Genomic DNA, 19114 nt, shown 5'->3' on the forward strand with positions numbered 1-19114 from the left:
TCTCGTCCCTTATTTTCATTAAAAAAAACCACTTTGTGAAATCAATTACCGGCTGCAGTTTTCCTCTACCAATATGAATAAGGGAGCTTCAAACTTATATTCCCAATTTAAAGACCGGCAACACATCTCATGACTCTTGGTGTCCATGGGCTGTTGTTTAGGGCTACGCGATAACAGTTGCTTATACAGTTACATGTTCAAAAATAGCATGTATATGTAAATATATTACATTCATTAATTTTAATACATGGCTCATTAGTATAATTTTTGAACAAGACATAGTGAAACTAAGAAAATGCTGTAAATAAGAAAACATCTTTATTTGGTTAAAGCTGGAATGCAATACATTAAATGCCATCAAAGTCCAGCACTACTTAAAACTTAAATTACATTGATTATTACATGACAGACATTTTGCAAAATAATATACATAATATTAAAATATCAAGAATGTGCCTAATTTAATATGTATATATTTGCAAAAAATTATTATAAATGAACAACTGGTTTACACATATTAATGATACTTGAAACATTAATTAACAAATTAAGAGGTCCAAAATTCAGCAAGTAATATCATCACCCATATTAACAGATATATTTAATACAATGGACATACTCAAACTTATATTATACATAAATATTTTAAGCATTTATGACTCAGAATTAGGACACAAATATTTATATCTTTAGATAAATTCTGTCAATAGAGCCTCTTGCTGCCAGACAAGCGATGAAAACAGGCCAGGATTATACTTAAATTGTCTGACAAGCTACTTCTTGTTGTATATCACTTTGTATTAGTGTGTGCTTTGCTCAAATGGGAGGCTAACTGTTAACCTCATATTTTTAATGTTTCCAACACATAAATGATATAAGTTTATATTAATCAAACCCCTTTCGTTGAGCCTAGGATCCACATCTTAATAGACAGAGTGGCTAAGAATATGGAATTAATGTTGTAAATTAAAAAAACAGGAATATGTCAGTAAACTAGGTACATCAAAAAATATTATATTATTATTTATATTTCAAATATTTGTGAAAAGGTGATTTAGAATAAAATTTACATTAAACATTGTTTTCCAAGCCATAGTTTGAAAAGTTATGTTTACATAATTGTTGATAACAAAACATTGTGAATACTAGTAATATTTTGCAGATATATTAATATTGGCAGTATTTTCATACAAGTCTTTCAAATAAAATGTGAATTAAGTCTTATCTCATAAAATTTAAAAGTTAACATAATAAAATACTGAATTTAAATACTTTATGTCATAGTTCCAAAAACAGGGTTGTGTCGACAGATGCTAGGACCATATTCCATATAGTCCTGTTTACTGTGACAAACTTGGTAAAATTCAGGTGTTGAGCCTAACATGCTTCCACCAAACCATACAGCATAACGCTGCATGTTATGTGAAATAACCTGCACATCAATAGGCTTTGGTGTTATACGACCTTCAGAGAGCATTGTGGACAGTTTCAGCCTTGCATCAACAGACCTCTTTATGTCCCTCTGTAATCTCCGGCCAAAGTCTCTGAACATTGTTGAGCCACCAGACAATACAATATTGCCATACAACCCTCTTCTTACATCAATAGGACAGCTTTGAATAACTTCATCCACCATCTCATTCAATGGTACAGTAAAATCAGCATTAGAAAACTCAGGATGAAAAAATATTTCAGGCCCTAAAAACCTCTCATAGCCTACATCAACATCAAATGGATTTTTAGTTATTGCATTAACCCCAGTATACTTTTTCATCCATTTAGCAGGATCTGAATCATATTTGCCAAACTCTTTAGCAATATCTGGGCAAATGTAGCTGTATCTTTCTTTGATTGCTTTTGCAGTCTCTAAGCTTTGCTCAGGAGGTATTCCAACTTCACGTTCACGAAGCAGTGATTGAATGAATGATGTGATATTTCTTCCAGCAATGGGTATGTGTTTAATACACGAACCAATAACATACCCTTCTGCAACTGGAACAATGTGTGTGACTCCATCGCCACTATCTACTACTATGCCAGTGAAAGTGCGACCTGCAGAAGTACGAGACTTCCATGATGCAGCAAGTGCCAATACGGCTTGGACAGCAATGTACAAACCAGGTACATTAAAAGATTCGAACATAATCTCAGCCAAGTACTCTCTGTTTTCAGGAGTGTTCAGGGGTGGTTCAGTGATTAGGAAATGGTGATCTTCCGGTTCTGCTCTTAAATATTTGAATATACACTGTTCTATATACCTCTCCATTAAGTCCCAATCTTCAACTAAGCCATGACGCACAGGGTACTTCACAGAATAGCCAGTTGCTTCAAAAGCCTCATCACCGATAAAGAAATCGAGATCCTCAACAGCCTTAGTCATCCGCCTAGTGCTTTGATCACCTACTTTAGCTGTTTCCTTTATCGCTATGGCTGATGGAATGATAAACTGCGGCTCCTTGTTTCCAGCAAAGCCCAACTTTGTGTATCCTGTACCCACGTCAATAACACAAGCTGGTAAGTGATCACCCATGGTAAATATAAAATTCTATTGAAATTTCAATAATACAGGCACAAGTAAACAGAAATAAGGTGCGCCTGGTGAAATCACTTTTTAGTGCACGAATCAGAATTCAGAAATCGGAATTCGGATTACGGATCTAATTTTACTGTCAATGTCACACCAGATTGATGACATTGACAAACATTGTCATCAATGACTAGACAAGTAGACATTTAGAATTAGGAGAAAGCACGGCTATTTTTTATATAAATATGTTAATAATAATAAAATAAAGTATACAAAAATAAAATATGTAGCTAGGTATCCATATTTATAAGCAAAATTAATATAATTTATCTCAAATATCAAATCGTATACCTACCAACCTAATCTCATTTAATCTATCTACTTTCTCTATGTAGGACAATAGGAGTACACCTAGTTAATGGATATAATAAAACAAAAGTTTGCTTTACAATCATTTAATGAAATCCAGGTTTAGTTACAGTATATGTGATCTTTTGACAATATCTATGCATTCAAGCAAAGATATGTTATGTGCCGTTTATTTTTCTATTATGCCCCGCGTATGAATGGTGACCTCTTTCCCCTATATTATAGGATGCAATTCTAGGGCCTATAACTCGTCAGAGTATAGGCCAAGGGTAGAGAAATAAGTTCATGCAATACCAACTTTAACAATATTATCTGAGATTAATAATTTTATTGCTATTTCATTACGTTTTCATGCACTGTTCAATGTAATTGAATAATGTATATATGCAGAGGATAGCTTACTCCTTTCTGACTCCTCTGCGCTGCTTTCGAATGTTTGACATTTTACTTTTAAGGATTCCAATACAAATATTGCAAAATGCTTCATCTTTTTTTTATGGAATAGGAGGACAAACGAGCGTACGGGTCACCTGGTGATCACCGCCGCCCACATTCTCTTGCGACACCAGAGGAATCACAAGAGCGTTGCCGGCCTTTAAGGAAGGTGTACGCGCTTTTTTGAAGGTACCCATGTCGTATCGTCCCGGAAACACCGCACAAGGAAGCTCATTCCACAGCGTTGTAGTACGAGGAAGAAAGCTCCTTGATAACCGCACTGTGGAGGACCGCCACACATCCAGATGGTGGGGATGACATCCTAACTTGTGGCGTGTCGTGCGAAGGTGGAATTCGGCAGCAGGAATCAGGTTAAACAGCTCTTCGGAACACTCCCCGTGATAAATGCGGTAGAAGACACACAATTCGCAGAGCACTGGGACCCCGACAATTCGAGCTGCTCTGCGTTGCACGCGGTCAAATGGATCGAGCTGATACTGGGGTGCGCCAGACCAGAATGACAGCAATACTCCATGTGTGGCCGGACCTCCGCTTTGTAGAGCGCTAGAATGTGGGCCGGCTTGAAGTATTGCCGTGCTCTATTGATGACGCCCAGCTTCTTCAAAGCCAATTTGGCTTTGCCCTCCAGATGGCCACGAAATTGGCAATCGCTCGAGGTTTCGAGACCCAGTATTCCAATACTCGTCTGCATAGCAATGTATGTTGGAGGTGTCCAACATATCAATGATATGCGGAAGAAACAGCGTTAGAGATAGCACACAGCCTTGGGGCACTCCAGCATTCACGGGCTTCGGGTTCGAGCAATATCCGTCTACAACGACCTGTATGCTGCGCCTAGTGAGGAAGCTGGAGGTCCACTTGCACAAGCTGTCGGGAAGCCCAAATGCTGGAAGTTTTGAGAGGAGCGCCTTGTGCCATACACGATCAAAGGCCTTCGCTATATCCAGGCTAACTGCCAGGCCTTCCCCCTTGCTTTCAATAGCCGCCGCCCATCTGTGTTAGGTATACCAAAAGATATCCTGCCAGCCGTCCATGGTGAAAGCCGTACTCTCTGTCGTTGATCAACTGGTGACCTTCTAGATATACCAAGAGCTGGCGTCTGATTATGTTCTCCATGATTTTGGAGAGCAGGGAGGTAATAGCAATAGGCCTGTAGTTTGCCGGATCCGAACTGTCTCCTTTTTTTTGGATCGGATGGACAAGGGCTGACTTCCATGAGTCAGGGACTACGCCTTTAGAATAAGAGTGCCGGAATAAACGCGTTAGCACCGGCGTCAACTCAGGGGCACACGTTCTAAGCACGATTGGAGAAATGCCATTCGGCCCGCTCGACTTCCTGACGTCCAACGAAAACAGAGCTCGCCTTACAGTTTTCTGTCGGAACTGTACTTCAGGCATGGAGCTCTGACACCGCGGGATTGTCGGCGGTGTTTTTCCGTTGTCGTCAAGAGTCGCGTTGGAGGCAAAAAGAGTGCACAGGAGATCGGCTTTCTCTTTTGCCGTATGGACCAGGGTGTCATTCCTCATGTGCAACGGCGGCATGGACGGCTGGTTGAAGTTACCAAGAGCAGCTTTCGACAACGACCAGAACTTGCGTGTTCCGGTCGGGTAACTGGAAAGCTGCCCGCCAATTTTGACGACGTGCTTCGATATCGCACGGGCGATTTGCCGCTTAAAAAATCAGAAGGCACGGTTATATTTCCTCTTAAGAACTTTGCAGTTCAGATCCTTTGTACCCAGCGCCGCAACCCAAGTTCGATACGCCTGTTTCTTGCAGTCAGACGCTGCTTTAACGGACGCATCGGACCAGGGCTGTGATCTGCCACCGGTCGGTACTACAGAGCTTGGTATAAAAATATCCATGGCCTGTAGTAACACATCGGCTACTGCAACGGCGCAGGCGCTAGGATCATCAGAAGGGAAAAAAACCTTGCCCCAAGGGTAGGATGCAAAAAAGGAACGCATCCTATCCCAATCTGCTGACTTGTAGTGCCAAACGCGGCGGGTCGCTGGTGGTCTGCGACGTTGGCGTCGGAAAGGCACTACACTCCTGACCAGGCAATGGTCGGACGTTCTGAGAGGGGCGTCGACAAAGACCTGATAACAATCGGGATGTGTAGTCAGCAGAAGATCTAATAAGGACGGCATGTCGCTATCCACATCCGGGAGCCGCGTTGGCGACTCAACCAATTGGGACAGACCATACAAAATTATGCACAGATAGCCCTGCGTAGTCTGTGGTGCGTGATCCAAACCATTCGGCATTGTGCCCGTTGAAATCACCCAAGACTACGATTTCAGCGAAGGGGATCTGTGCAAGCACGTCGTCAATTGCCGCTTGAACGCAGCCGATGAGTTGATCGGTTTCTGCGTTACCACTATGGGACCTGTAGACACACGCGTAGATGCGGACGCGGTCCTCTAAATCTACACGCAGCCAGAGAGTAGACAGGTCCCTACCCTCAAAATTGCCGAGACGGCGACAGCAGATATCCTCCCTAACGAACACACATACCCCGGCATGAGGCAAAAAATTGTGCTCAATTTTGTACCCGGGGTACGTTAAATATGACGTATCGCTAGGTCGAGATATCTGCGTCTCCGTAAGGCAACACAAGGCCGGCTGCGCCGTCTCAAGGTGGTGGTGGACGGCGTTTAAATTGGAGTGAATTCCCCTGATATTGCAAAGGTCCACGTTGAGCGTGGAGCGGGGTGCCGTGGTGTTACTGCCTCGTTTGTCCTCGGTCATGCGTGGTTCTGTGCTCTCCCCAGAATACGAAGGGCAGCCCGAGCGAGAGTGCTCGGGGAGGAATTGTCGGGCTCTGGTAGAGCCGGTACCCTCCTGGGGTAATTTCTTTATCAAGACAGCTCTCATATTTTGTTGGGGGTTGGGGCGGGAGGCATGGCCTCCTGTCCTCTTCAGTAACCTATGCGAAACATAGCGGCACTAGGCCGCTTACGACACCCATGGGCCTGGGACTCACCTATTCTTTTTACGCCCCGGGGAAAGTACAGGGCAAGTCATTTGTTGGATTGGTTGTGTGGATTTTTTAAATGATAGCAAACTTGATTCAATTTGGGACTACAAAGTTTTTTTTTTAATATATAATAAATTTCAAATGAAAAAACTTTTAGAGGGAGATATTCCCGAATCATTGAATTAACAAATTATTTTGTTACTTGGTTAACTTCTCGTAGTAGGGTTAGTTATGCTCGCTAAAATCCTTCACTTGTGGCGCGTCGTGAGGTGGGTCGTTATCAAAATATAGGGAAGGATGGCTGGACAAATGGACCAATGGCTGGTCAATGCATCATGCTTGTTCTTGTCATGAAGAATCTTCTTTTTGGTAATAAAAAAAATAAAGTTAGTTAATGTTACATATATTTCTTAAAAATTAATTAATATGATAAAATTTTCGCTCAATACTTTTATTTATGTGTGTGCGGATTACTGTTTATGTACTGTACTGTACTGTACATTGCTTGAGTTTTGTTTATATTTTTTTGCGTCCGTTGAGCACTTCATATGAAAGTATTGAATGACAATTAACTGTCACGCTCGTGCAGGTAACCTCGGCTCGAGTCTGCTGAGGAAACTGCGATCAGTCAGAACAAATTTTACCAGATTATTAAAGTAAAATATATTGTAAAATGTTGTTATCTTATGAATATAACTCAGAAACAGAAAACAGTAGACTCCTAAAACCTACACATTCGCAATGCAATTGAGTCACGTCTGAGTTGTTTTTTATTTCAATTTAATAATAATTGATTTATAATTTTATTCTTCTCTTCCTACTGTGGCTTCTGTGAAAGACTCACCACAAATTTACCAGTGAAACATTAAAGTAGAGCATAGCTTGAGTATGTGTTTTCTAAGTTCGGTAATCGGTAATGATCGGTGCTAAGATTAAACAAAGATTTATTTTCTTATAATACTTTGAGTATATTTCAATTTATGGAATAATATCTATTCTATTCTTTCTACTGTGGCTTCTATGGAAGATTTACCACAAGTTAGCTAATATCGTGTTATATCAAATAGGTAAGTCAAATGCCAAAGCGATTTTTAAATGAAATTGTTTACTGTTGTGTAGGTAGGTAGGTGTTTAGAAGTCTCAGAAGTTCACGTGTGCCTGTTAGCTAAGCTATGAACATAAAATATAAATCAAAGGTTTCTTTGTCGACTTTCGAGATGTTCAACTTACGCAAGACTGCGCGCTCAAACTATTTGATATTTGTTGCAATTTTGAACATCACTACATACATAATGTAAGACACACACACAAACACATAGTACACGAAAATAAAGATAAAATAATATAAAAAATACATTGGTACATATAAATATAATTAAAAGTTAGATAAAATAGCAATAGAACACTGACTGCGCCACAGTGATGCACTAATGCACTCAATATCAAGCACATTATCATTGTAACCTGTTTCCAAATAGGGATTGTATTACATGTGTCTATATAACAGTATACCCAAATAAATTAGTAAATAATGGTACCTCAAATATCGTACATTTGTTCAACAAGAATCAATCAATAAACTTGACAAAATTACATACTCCACAAAAACCATTGATAAATTATTTATTGTGACATAATATTTACACGAAGCCTAGATCGTCTAAACAGAATTTAAATGTTGTTACCTCTACATATAAATAAATACACCTTTGTCAAATACACAATATGTAATTCTAAATACAGAGTAATAACTTAAGGCGAGCTAATTCAGTGAAATAAAGCTCGGATTATAAGTATATGTAAAAACATATTTATCATGTTGTTTTTATCAAGTAAAAATCAAGATTCAACAAGATTAGACTATAACTTGTATATTTTCTTAATATGGAACTGGTCACAATTATTTTCCCCCAAACAATTTGTCAAGCATTAGTTGAAACGTGAAAAAAAAAACAATATAGAGGTCTATTATAATTATTACCATACTATAAAATTACTACATTTAATTATATGGTAAAGCTTAAGGCTCTAGCATAGCTCTTCAAAGATATTTAATATGTACCGCCTTATTCATAATAAAAAGCTTATCGAAGGTGTAAACTTTGGATAATTTAAACGACTAGAAACAGCCTCTTGGCAACGCATGACAAGATCAAATTTATAACTTTAGCGTGCACGGCAGCTACGTCTTACACTCGCGATACGTCAGTCACCTTCTTTTGGTGTGCATGCGTTGCTGAAAATAGAGTCTAATTGTTCGCCTCTGGTTTTTTCGACGTGTTTACAGCTGTCACACTCCATCTAGACGTATAAATTATCTAATGTATAAACCTATATTGCTGAAAACGTCTTTTAAGCCTATCGAACGTTCGATAAAATTCTTTACGTACCTACCTATAATCGTTTGTTTAACCTCCGATAACTTAAATGACTCTATCGAAGGTAAGAAATGTTACCATATCAGAGGAAAGAACTTGATTATAATCTATTTATCAAGGGTATGTCTCTAAAAATAGACAAAGCACAAATGTCAAAAATATAAACAATGCAAACAAGTAAAATTTATGCAGGAAACTAATTACCTATGTTATTAATAATATGTTTGTAGGTCATGTGTTACGAGGTTCAATTCTTCGGTTTACATATTGTTTAGGTTTTAGTGACCGCTGAAACAACTAGATTGAAGTTGATAAGTTGAGACTTTCGCTTCGATTAAAAAAATTCTTTTGGTGTTAAGCCTTATGTGGCCCCAGCTTAACTGAGCTAAGCTAATAAGAGATGCTAAGCTAATAAGAGATAATGAGCTTTTTAGCTCTCATATGGATTATGAATTAGTACCATTTTTTAATAAACATATATATTTAAGTAATCAGAATCCATAGCCAGCGCCAACTTATAGACACGTATAATCAAGCTTGTATAACATTCTAGGTTTGACATTGAAGCTGTAAGGTTAGCCTCCATTTTAATTAAGAGCATTGGCAACAAGGCTATCAGCTCACACAAGACAACACATTATATCAATCTTATATTTTGAAATATGATTTATAAGATATTAAACATTAACCACCTTTAGTTTATAGAAAAAACAAATATGGTAATTTAGGTTAACCATACAAATTAAATTTGTAACCAAAATTTATGAACGATGTGGGACTCGAACCCGCGACCTCTCGGGTTCTGTCCGAGCGCTCTTACCAACTGAGCAAACCGTTCAACTCTCAGGTTTCATAAATTTTGGTAAAAAATTTAATTTGTATAATCTCAGAAATGAGGGATACAAGCGAACAAGTTCTGTAGTTCAACTATCCAATTTATATATATATTTATTAGATTAGCTTTTTTTCACAGTTAGTTCTTTTATAAATTATACTGAATTCAACTTCTAGTTTAGATGATCTTCACAGGAATGTAATGATTATGTTAACAACATATAAAATTGGCTGTTATTAAGTTTTTAGTGAATTAAATCGTTTCTAAACCATTTTATACAAAGAAATAAAAAATCTCCTTTGATTTAAAAATAGATATAAGAACAGAAATGTAGGTACAAACAATATTATTATCAGCCTATAAATGACAATTTTCTGTTTATTGCTATTATAATTCTTATAATATTGAATAATTAATATTTCTTTTTACATTTTTCATTAAAATTACAGCATGTAAAGTATTTTCAGTACTATTGCTTAGTTTGGATTCTGTCTTTGTTTACTGAATATTATTATGAAAATCTTGCTTTAAAAATACGAATGAAGTAATAATAATTTTCTATATTAAAGATACAAGCAGAATAAGACATCAGCCTTATAAAATACTGTACCTTACAAATAAAACAGATAATTTGTAAATAATCCAGTACCTAATTTACAAGTGACAATTAACAGCAGTCTAGAGTACTTATCAATCTTTCTGGTTTATGTAAAGGCAATAGCTGGTGATATTTTGTAATAATTACAACAATTCAAACATTTCCCTGTCGAAATAATACAGATAGTATATTCACTATTTTATAATTAAATATAAGGTTATACATTATATTACTATCAAATGTATCAACTATGAATATTAATATTTCTGTGTATTATACTAGCTCATAAAAAAATACACTGGTAATTATTATTTCTTACGAATCTAATCAAGTGACATAATTTTTTAAAAAAATTAACACCATCCAATTATAAATAATGGATTCAACAAAAATCTATATAATTTATAGTAAAATGAACTAACTAACATCAGTATCATAATATCGCACTTACATCAATAAAACACAACACCTTTTACGAAATTCGAAAATGTCTCTGCAACAATGACAGCGTAGAAGTTTCTAGATTTCTCACCACATCGCGTAATCAGAGTCGTCCATGTCAAAGATTGTGAAGAAACCCAGTATTGTAAGATACACCATTACATTGCCAGCTAGGGTGAGATAGCAGGCTCCCCACAGAATCTGAAAATTAAAACTTACTAGCAAAAAACCAAACTAAATATGATGTGTATGAACTAAAAAAAAAATGTTTTTATTTTAAATTAAATAATGTAATACGTGGGTAACGCTGATTTTTTTTAGAACTGGCCAGTTAGAAACATTGCTAATGAAAACTTTTTTGAATTTCTATTTTAGAACTCTTTGGTAACCTAATGTAGTATATTGCATTCATTTGTCATTTGTTTTTGTGAATTCGCGGCAAATCTAAAACTCTTGTTACACATGAATATGAAATTAACGGGAGAAAATTTTCCGTCAATGATTTATTATGACTTTCGATGTGGGCTTACTCAACAACAAAGCTATGATAGGCTGCGATTAGCATTTCTTAATGAAGCCCCATCTCGTGCCACTATTTGCAATTGGATTAACGAGTTTAAGCGTGGACGTAGCAATCTCAATGATGATCCGCGTGAGGGACGTCCTTTAACAGCGACTACTGAAGATAACATCAGTGCTGTGCGACGCATGATAGAGGAAAAAAAGAGAGTGACCTATCAGCAGATACGGGCAAGCTTAGGCATTGGTATGAGTCAAGTTCAAAAAATATTACACGAACATTTAGGCGTCAGGAAGCTTTGTACCAGATGGATTCTCTATATTTTAACCGACGACCAGAAACACCTTCGCATGGACTGGTGTTGCCAAATGTTAGATAAGTTCATATGTTAGATTATTGCTGTCATCTCTGGTCTGGGGCTCCCCAGTATCACCTCTATCCATTTGACCGCGTGCAACGCAGAGCAGCTCGAATTGTCGGGGACCCAGTGCTCTGTGAACGGCTGGATCACTTGGCGTTGCGTAGAGACGTCGCTTCATTGTGTGTCTTCTACCGCATTTATCACGGGGAGTGTTCCGATGAGCTGTTTAACCTGATTCCTGCCGCCGAATTCCACCTTCGCACGACACGCCACAAGTTACGATATCATCCCCACCATTTGGATGTGTGGCGGTCCTCCACAGTTTCCGTTTTCAAGGAGCTTTTATTCCACGTATCTACTACAAAGCTGTGGAATGAACTTCCTTGTGCGGTGTTTCCGGGATAATACGACATGCGTACCTTCAAAAAAAGCGCGTACACCTTCCTTAAAGGCCGGCAACGCTCCTGTGATTCCTCTGCAAGTTCTGTGTTGCAAGAGATTGTGGGCGGCGGTGATCACTTAACAACAGGACCCGTACACTCGTTTGTCCTTATTTCCATTAAAAAAAAAAGTTCAACGGCGGTGACTCAAATGCTGTATTTGACATCGTCACAGGTAGCTGAAAGCTGGATATATTGCTACGAACCCGAAACCAAAAGACAGTCAGCTACGTGTTTCCTTTCGAGGATCGGCCAACTAAGGTAAAGAAAGGAAGAAGTTAAGGAAAAAAGATGAGTTTGCATGTTGTCTTGGAAAAAATTCGACAAGAGCGCCCTCGAAGCAGGATCCTCCTTCACCACAACAAGGCTTCAGCGCACTCTGCAAAACGGATTGTTGACTATGACAGGTGTCGAGATAATGAGTCATCTGCCATATAGTCCTGACCTGGCGCCCTGCGACTTTTATTTATTCCGAAGAATTAAAGACATAATTCGAGGTATACCATTTACGAGCCCTGAAGATGCGGTAAAAGCGTACGAAAATGCCGTAGACGAGACCCCTAAGGAAGAATGGGCCCACTGCTTTTCTCAGTGGTTCCATCGAGCGACGATGTATAGAGAGGAACGGAGATTACTTCGAATAACAATAAAAGTATTGGCAACTTTCTACATTAAGCCGTTTTTCATTTTCTAAATATTTTCAGTGTTACCTAGGTATAGAAGAAAATATACAGGATGGTAAAGATAATCACTAAACTAGAAACATAAAAATTTCACTTCTCAACTTATTTTATAATTGAAATTCTATCCTATCGATCCTATCCAAATCAACTTGTATTGTCAGACTTGCGTGGGTCAAACATAGGAACATCTTATGACAACTGAGACTTTTCAGGCAATACAAAAAAAAATACTAATTCATTGATGTAAAATCAAAATAAGTAAAGACTCCACAGAGCGGTTTTCAAGTAACTCTCTTCCGTAAAACCAAGCTGTGGAATGAGCTTCCTTGTGCGGAGTTTCCATGATAATACGACATGGGTACCTTAAAAAAAAGCACCTTTCTAAAAGGCCGGCAACACTCCTGTGATTCCTGTGGTGTTGCAATAGAATGTGGGTGTTCGTGATCACTTAACATCAAGTGACCATTTGTTACCTTATAACCTGCCGCCCATGTAGGTACATATACAATACCATGTGTCAGTATGAAAGGTGGGTTAGGTAAGAAAGCAGGCTTGAAAGTCTCTAAATAATACTGGTGCCAGTACATGGTTCCCAATCATCTGCTTTCATTATTTTTCAGCGATTTGTCTAGCATTCAAAGGAGTAAAGTCGAAATGGTATAAACACACAAAATGGTGAAACAACCAGGTTCCATGATTCTAGTCTCCTGAACATTTCTTCCTACTACATATATATATATACAAACTATTTCATTTGTTAAACCACCACCACCAGTGTAAGGCCGGGCGCACTTTGGACATGACTGCATATCGTACGATCACGATCCTTTACACTTATTAATAAATTTTTTTTTTGTTGGAGCGCTACACGACTAAGTCGCTCCCATAGTAGCTTGGAATGTCGGGATCGTTTGTTTGTGTTGGGTACACTAGAAAACTAGTAGGAAATAGTGTCCAAAGTGTGCGCAGCCTTAACCTTCAATCTTGATATTTCATTAATCTCTGTCAGATACCATGACTGTCACCTTCCATACAAAACATTTTTACTCTTTATTTTTATACACATAAGATAAATTGTAATACGAACCACATCAGCCCGTGCTAACACAATGGGCAAGGCAAACGAGCTTACTAAGATAACCATAGTTAAAAACACAGCTGTCTCCATACATGGTGAGCTTGATCCATCAACACCATTATTGTGCCGTTTTGCAATCATTGTTGGGATTGGGGAAAGGATATAGAAAATGACGACGAAAAATGGCCACCATAACCTGAAAAGTAATTATTAATTGTGTACATTAATTATCAGGTAAAATTGTTTAAATTTACTACAACTTCTCTAAATAATGGCATGTGAGTTTCTTTGCCCATATTATCTATATTATGTGGTTCAACTCAGCCAGGCTGATGATTTAGTACTACTCTTACACAATATTACTAGAATAACACATCCATGACTGCAATGATAAGTGATAATTTCAAACAATTCTAAAAATAAATTTGGGTGAAATTTTGTTTACGACAAGATTTGATACAAGGTTTCCAGATACATCTGATATCAATGTGATAGTTAACAGTTAGACTACAAATTAATAAATACGGTAAATTCCTCCATATTCTTTAAATAACACCAAGGCTGTTGGTTATGATAACATAACAACCCATGTTATAAAAACATGCAAAAATGCAATAGTTGCAGTACTGACATATTTAATCAATTTATCATTTGAACAAGGATAATTCCCCACAACTCTTAAGTCATCTATTATAAAACCACTTCACAAAAAAGGTACTCATACGGAACTTATTAATTATAGACCAATAACTCTTATTTCCATTCTATCAAAATTTTTTGAGAAAATAATTTATAAACGATTAACCGAATTTTTTACGAAATTCAACGTCATTACAGAGGAACAATACGCATTTCAACAAAATAAATCTACCATATTGGCCGCATATACATTAGATAAAAATCTGATAACAAAAATAGATCAAAAAATTAGAGTAACAGCAGTATTCTTTGATATGACCCAAGCTTTTGACTGTGTCGACTTCGAAATTAGCTTAGTGGTGTCATTTCAAAATGGCTGGAAAGTTATATTAAAAATAGGCAACAGTGTGTCCAGATTGAAAAGATTGACGGAAGATCAAATATAGTACGATATGAATCAAGTTGGAATCAAACTAAAGCCGGGGTACCTCAGGGCAGTGTACTTGGACCATTATTATTTCTACTATATATCAACGACCTACCAAATATTACAGAAAATAAGTGTGTGTTATATGCTGATGACAATACAATAATTATCCCTGACACAAACTCAAAAAGACCATACGACTCGGTAATAAATGATGAAATCATTAAAATCGGCAAATGGTTAGAAAGTAACGATTTCAATATTAATATAATAAAAACAAAACTTACACAATTTAAAAATTATAATACCATTTATCCACCCCTTAGAAACATAACATTCTTAGGCATAATAATGGATAATAATTGTAATTGGAAAGCTCACGTTGAATCACTATGCAAACGTCTTAATAAGTTTGTTTTTGCAATATGGAGAATAAAAAACTATATCGGAAATAGCGGCTTTAACGGCCTACTACTACTAGACTCCACGTAAGCGTTTACGTGGAGTCTATAATTACGTATGGGATCAAAATATGGGGTACCTCAACAGTAATAAATAGAGTCTTAATAGCGCAAAAAAAATGTTTGAGGGCTGCAGCGGGAAAAGGACTTGAAAGCTGCAGACCGGTATTTAAAAAATATAACTTATTAACAATTGTTGAATTATGCATATTTGAGTGCTGTATGTTTGTTCGAAAAAAATTTCGTGAATTCAGTAAACATGAAAACACTTCTCTTTTCCCATCCAGGGACCCCACCAAACTACAAGTACCTTGCTGTAGAACTACATTATTTCAGAGAAACTGTTTGTGTATGTGCATAAAAATCTAATCACATTTGAAAAATAATAAGAGAGGTATTGTCAAATAGGAATTTCTCATCTAAATTGAAAATATACCATAGTAAAAACTGCTTATATTCATTAGACGAATAGTTTCAACTAAAAACTGGACTATATACTATATAATACTGCTACTAATCTTTTGTTAAATTTATATTATTGTAACTAATGATTCAGAAATGTACTTAATAATATTTATGTAACATCAATCTAACATGTTTATGCAAATAAAAACTTTGACTTTGACTTTTGTCTCTTACACTCTCTCCAATATATACAGACGGTAGAAGATGCAGGAGAGTGTGACAATTCTATCTGTATTGGCTGACCTATGGCTGACATCAACAAGCCAGCACAGACTAATAAGAGAAGACACAAAATAAACATACAGCTATGCCATTTTTTTTTTGGTATGTTTAATATGACAAACGTAAAAAAGGAAAACTAAGAATATGCAGATGAGGAAACCAATTGAGAAGAAAGAAATACAATATTTGGTGTTTTAAATGATCTGACAACGTCAGGGGACAAGAAAGCTTCTCTATTTCATTCTTTTGTTGTTTCTTTTTTTCTATGAGTGTGTAATATTTAATTGGCAATGGAACACAATTTAAATTAATCAAGAGATGCTATTATGGGTATTTAGTAATATTAGGCAACACAAAATTATTTTTTTATGCTTCAGGAAACGTGAATGACATAGGTCACACACTGATTTAGAACTAGAAACTAGGTCAGTGTTTTCTTTGTATTTGAATCCTTTTGGGCATTTCATTCAGGTATGTCTAAGTGTTATTATGTACATAAGTGTTTTTTTAAATGTGTCTTAACAGTAGCATTAAAATTATGAGTTACAACTTGATTTGTTGGTATTTATAGTACTCAAAGTAAGTAGTGCTATTTCAAGTAAGTTTTTTCACAATTTTCATAAAAAAATAATGTTTATTTAGTACTTATAAAGCAGTACTATTGAACAAAATCAATATAAATTGCTGTCTATATTCTGGCTTATCTCAAAATGGTTAGACCAGTTTTCACAGGACTTACTCTAATGAATAGGTCTGTCCACAGTTTCGCAATTATTTGGGCTATGTCAGTGACTATGGTTCTCATACAGATCTCCTCATTCCTGATTCAATCTCGCAGGGAAACTCTGAGCATAGCCCTCTGATTGTCCTTATAAAGCCCACAGTTAGAGGCTACATCTATGTTCCATATGTCATCACTACATATAATAATACAAATAATTATAGTTATTATAACTTAATACTTACTTGTATTGGGGCAAGCCACATGCTAGTATGACAAAAGTCATGCCAATGGAACCAGCAAAAGCAAGAGATACTAATCTGAAAATATATTTTTGAGATTAAGTGAATATAAAATCAATTTGTTTTTTTTTTAATGTTACAAATTTGTAAATTACTACTTTAATACTTTGTTGATGTTGTGAAGAAATGCCAGATTTTTAAGATATAGAGCTTTAGAAAGATATCCTTTACATGTTTAACATAGTTTAAAAGACAACTTATTAGTAGGTATTTTGTTGGTAGAAGAATTTAGGACAAGATATATAAGAACAAAATGCTATTTAACTTACCCTGTGGAGAGACAATGGTACATGAAAAGAAAAGAAAACAATATTTATAATACACATTTTAGAGTAATCAATATTGGTAAATAATAACTACAAGATATGACTCACAATGAATTCTATCCACATAGTTTCAAAATTAGGTATAATCATTCATAATTTTACGTCAAGTATTATACACACCTTTTAATCCAGCCATCGTTTTTATGATTATCTTTACTACTTAGAAGTTAGCACTAACTGACCAGTAAATATACTAATATTACATCTAACTCCAACACCTCTTCAGATTTTCATTACAAAACACTAAACAGAATATTCAGAAACAGAAAAGTGAAATCGTAAATAAAAATTATGTAGAGTTTGCAATAAATATTAAATACTCTTGGTATCTATCAAATGACAATGACAATCATAGAAAAACAATCACAGAATATTCAGTTCGATTTACTCGGCTGCATGGTCTTCGACCTTTGCCTGTCCGAATAGATTTAATGAACACAGGAAAACAACATACAGATCTGACAACCTAATAGATACTAAAATGAAGTTTAGGCCTGAATGTGAAAAGTAAAAATAAGCAAATATAATACCAATGCATGAATGAGATCACGATATAGGTACAAAAACTTTTTTTATGGAAAAAGGAATGATGTTCGTCGTCCAAAAACAAATCCGACGTTGTCTGAAATTCTGTTTTCTCTATTAGTATTGGTTTATTTATGTGGTGAAGTCAACTGGTAATTATTATTGAGGGCTGCGTATTACTGAACATAGTTTTTTTAAGAAAAAAATTACTAGACGAGCAACACGCGATAGTTACGTAAGTGTTATGCAGGGCAATAGTAATTATAGGTAATAAATATTATCATAAACGCATGAAATTTTAGGTTTGACAGTCAATGATTGCAGTATGGGTGTTTACGCTAGATGGCGTTGAAGATGAAAGTTGTGTAATGTTAGAATTTGAATAACAAATATTTTTTGTTAATAAACACGCAGCATCCTTAGGCTATTGAAATAAAATAAGAAAGCAGTTTAAGGTATTCTCGTTCCTCGAATGACACAAACTAAAATTGACCATATGGGACGGTCACTAATGCGAAACACAAACAACTCCAGTATGTAGATTTCAAAACCTAGTACTGTTGGACTAGAGCGCGGTTCTACGACTAGTTAGATCTACAGTGCTTACCTTGCTAGAAAACCAATGCACGCCACTGGTGTTATGCCATAGCTATAATTCAGTGCCGTTCAGGTTTCTTGATTGAGCCTAAAATTCTGTGTGGCACCACAATTTACGTTCACCATTAGCCTAGTAATTTCACTAGCTACAGTGCCCTTCAAACCGAAAGACAATACTGCTTGCATATTACTTCATAAAGGCGGAAAAGCCACCGTTGCGATTCCTACCTAGCTGGCATCCTGTACAAAGAAGGCTCCCACCAGTACTTAATTATATTGAATGTTATATTCTAATAAGTTGTAAAAGCCTTTCATACGATTATAAGTTGAAATATTACATGATTTGTAAAAATATGATTGCTAGAGATATCTGATATAGTTACAATTCCACAAATTTATAAATAGTATGTAAAAAAATTATTATCACCCTAATCAATACATTATTAAATCTTTATAAAACTAGCGCATATTTTAGTTATCTTAACTTGTCTTATGCTTCTCTATGTTTGTGCAGACTTAAATTCCGATTACCTATCCTTCGCGTGCCTCTCCGACAAGCGAAGGTTGGCAGTGAGCTTTGTAAATTCAACTTTTTGTTTTTGGTTAGGTGAACTCTTGCGATTCCTGTCCACCCTCGGATGTTGCGCAATCAAGACTTTTTTCTGTGACCTACGCCTCTTCTTCCGGAAAATTTTCCCATGATGAGTTGTAAGAGTTTGTACCTCTCCTGCCTAAGCGCGTGCCCCAAATATAAGATTTGCTTCA

At 36.3% G+C, this 19114-nt stretch overlaps 2 protein-coding genes across 2 annotated transcripts; both read right to left on the minus strand.

Annotated features, from left to right (window-relative positions):
- Positions 1-296: 296 nt before the first annotated feature.
- On the minus strand, positions 297-2645 carry LOC126971945 (actin-related protein 3). Its single transcript, XM_050818467.1, has one exon. The coding sequence runs from the start codon at positions 2528-2530 to the stop codon at positions 1274-1276; it is 1257 nt and encodes a 418-aa protein (XP_050674424.1). The 5' UTR covers positions 2531-2645; the 3' UTR covers positions 297-1273.
- A 4071-nt stretch (positions 2646-6716) lies between these two features.
- Positions 6717-17532, minus strand: LOC126971968 (leptin receptor gene-related protein). The gene is made up of 4 exons (XM_050818502.1): positions 17347-17532; positions 16845-16919; positions 13674-13860; positions 6717-10783 (listed from the first exon to the last, which is right to left on the minus strand). Exons 1-4 carry the CDS (start codon positions 17361-17363, stop codon positions 10670-10672), a joined length of 393 nt encoding a protein of 130 aa, XP_050674459.1. The 5' UTR covers positions 17364-17532; the 3' UTR covers positions 6717-10669.
- Positions 17533-19114: the final 1582 nt, after the last annotated feature.

The sequence above is a fragment of the Leptidea sinapis genome, chromosome 25 (genome assembly GCF_905404315.1).
Source record: "Leptidea sinapis chromosome 25, ilLepSina1.1, whole genome shotgun sequence".
Taxonomy (NCBI): domain Eukaryota; kingdom Metazoa; phylum Arthropoda; class Insecta; order Lepidoptera; family Pieridae; genus Leptidea; species Leptidea sinapis.

Bases quoted from the DNA above. Each gene is read 5' to 3' on its own strand.
- LOC126971968 (XM_050818502.1), bottom strand. The intron at 13,861-16,844 runs GTAAGTATTAAG...ATTACTTTTCAG, and splicing joins TGTGGCTTGCCCCAATACAA to GTTATGGTGGCCATTTTTCG. The intron at 10,784-13,673 runs GTTCGTATTACA...TTTAATTTTCAG, and splicing joins TGTTAGCACGGGCTGATGTG to ATTCTGTGGGGAGCCTGCTA.
- LOC126971945 (XM_050818467.1), bottom strand. From the start codon at position 2,530: ATGGGTGATCACTTACCAGCTTGTGTTATTGACGTGGGTACAGGATAC.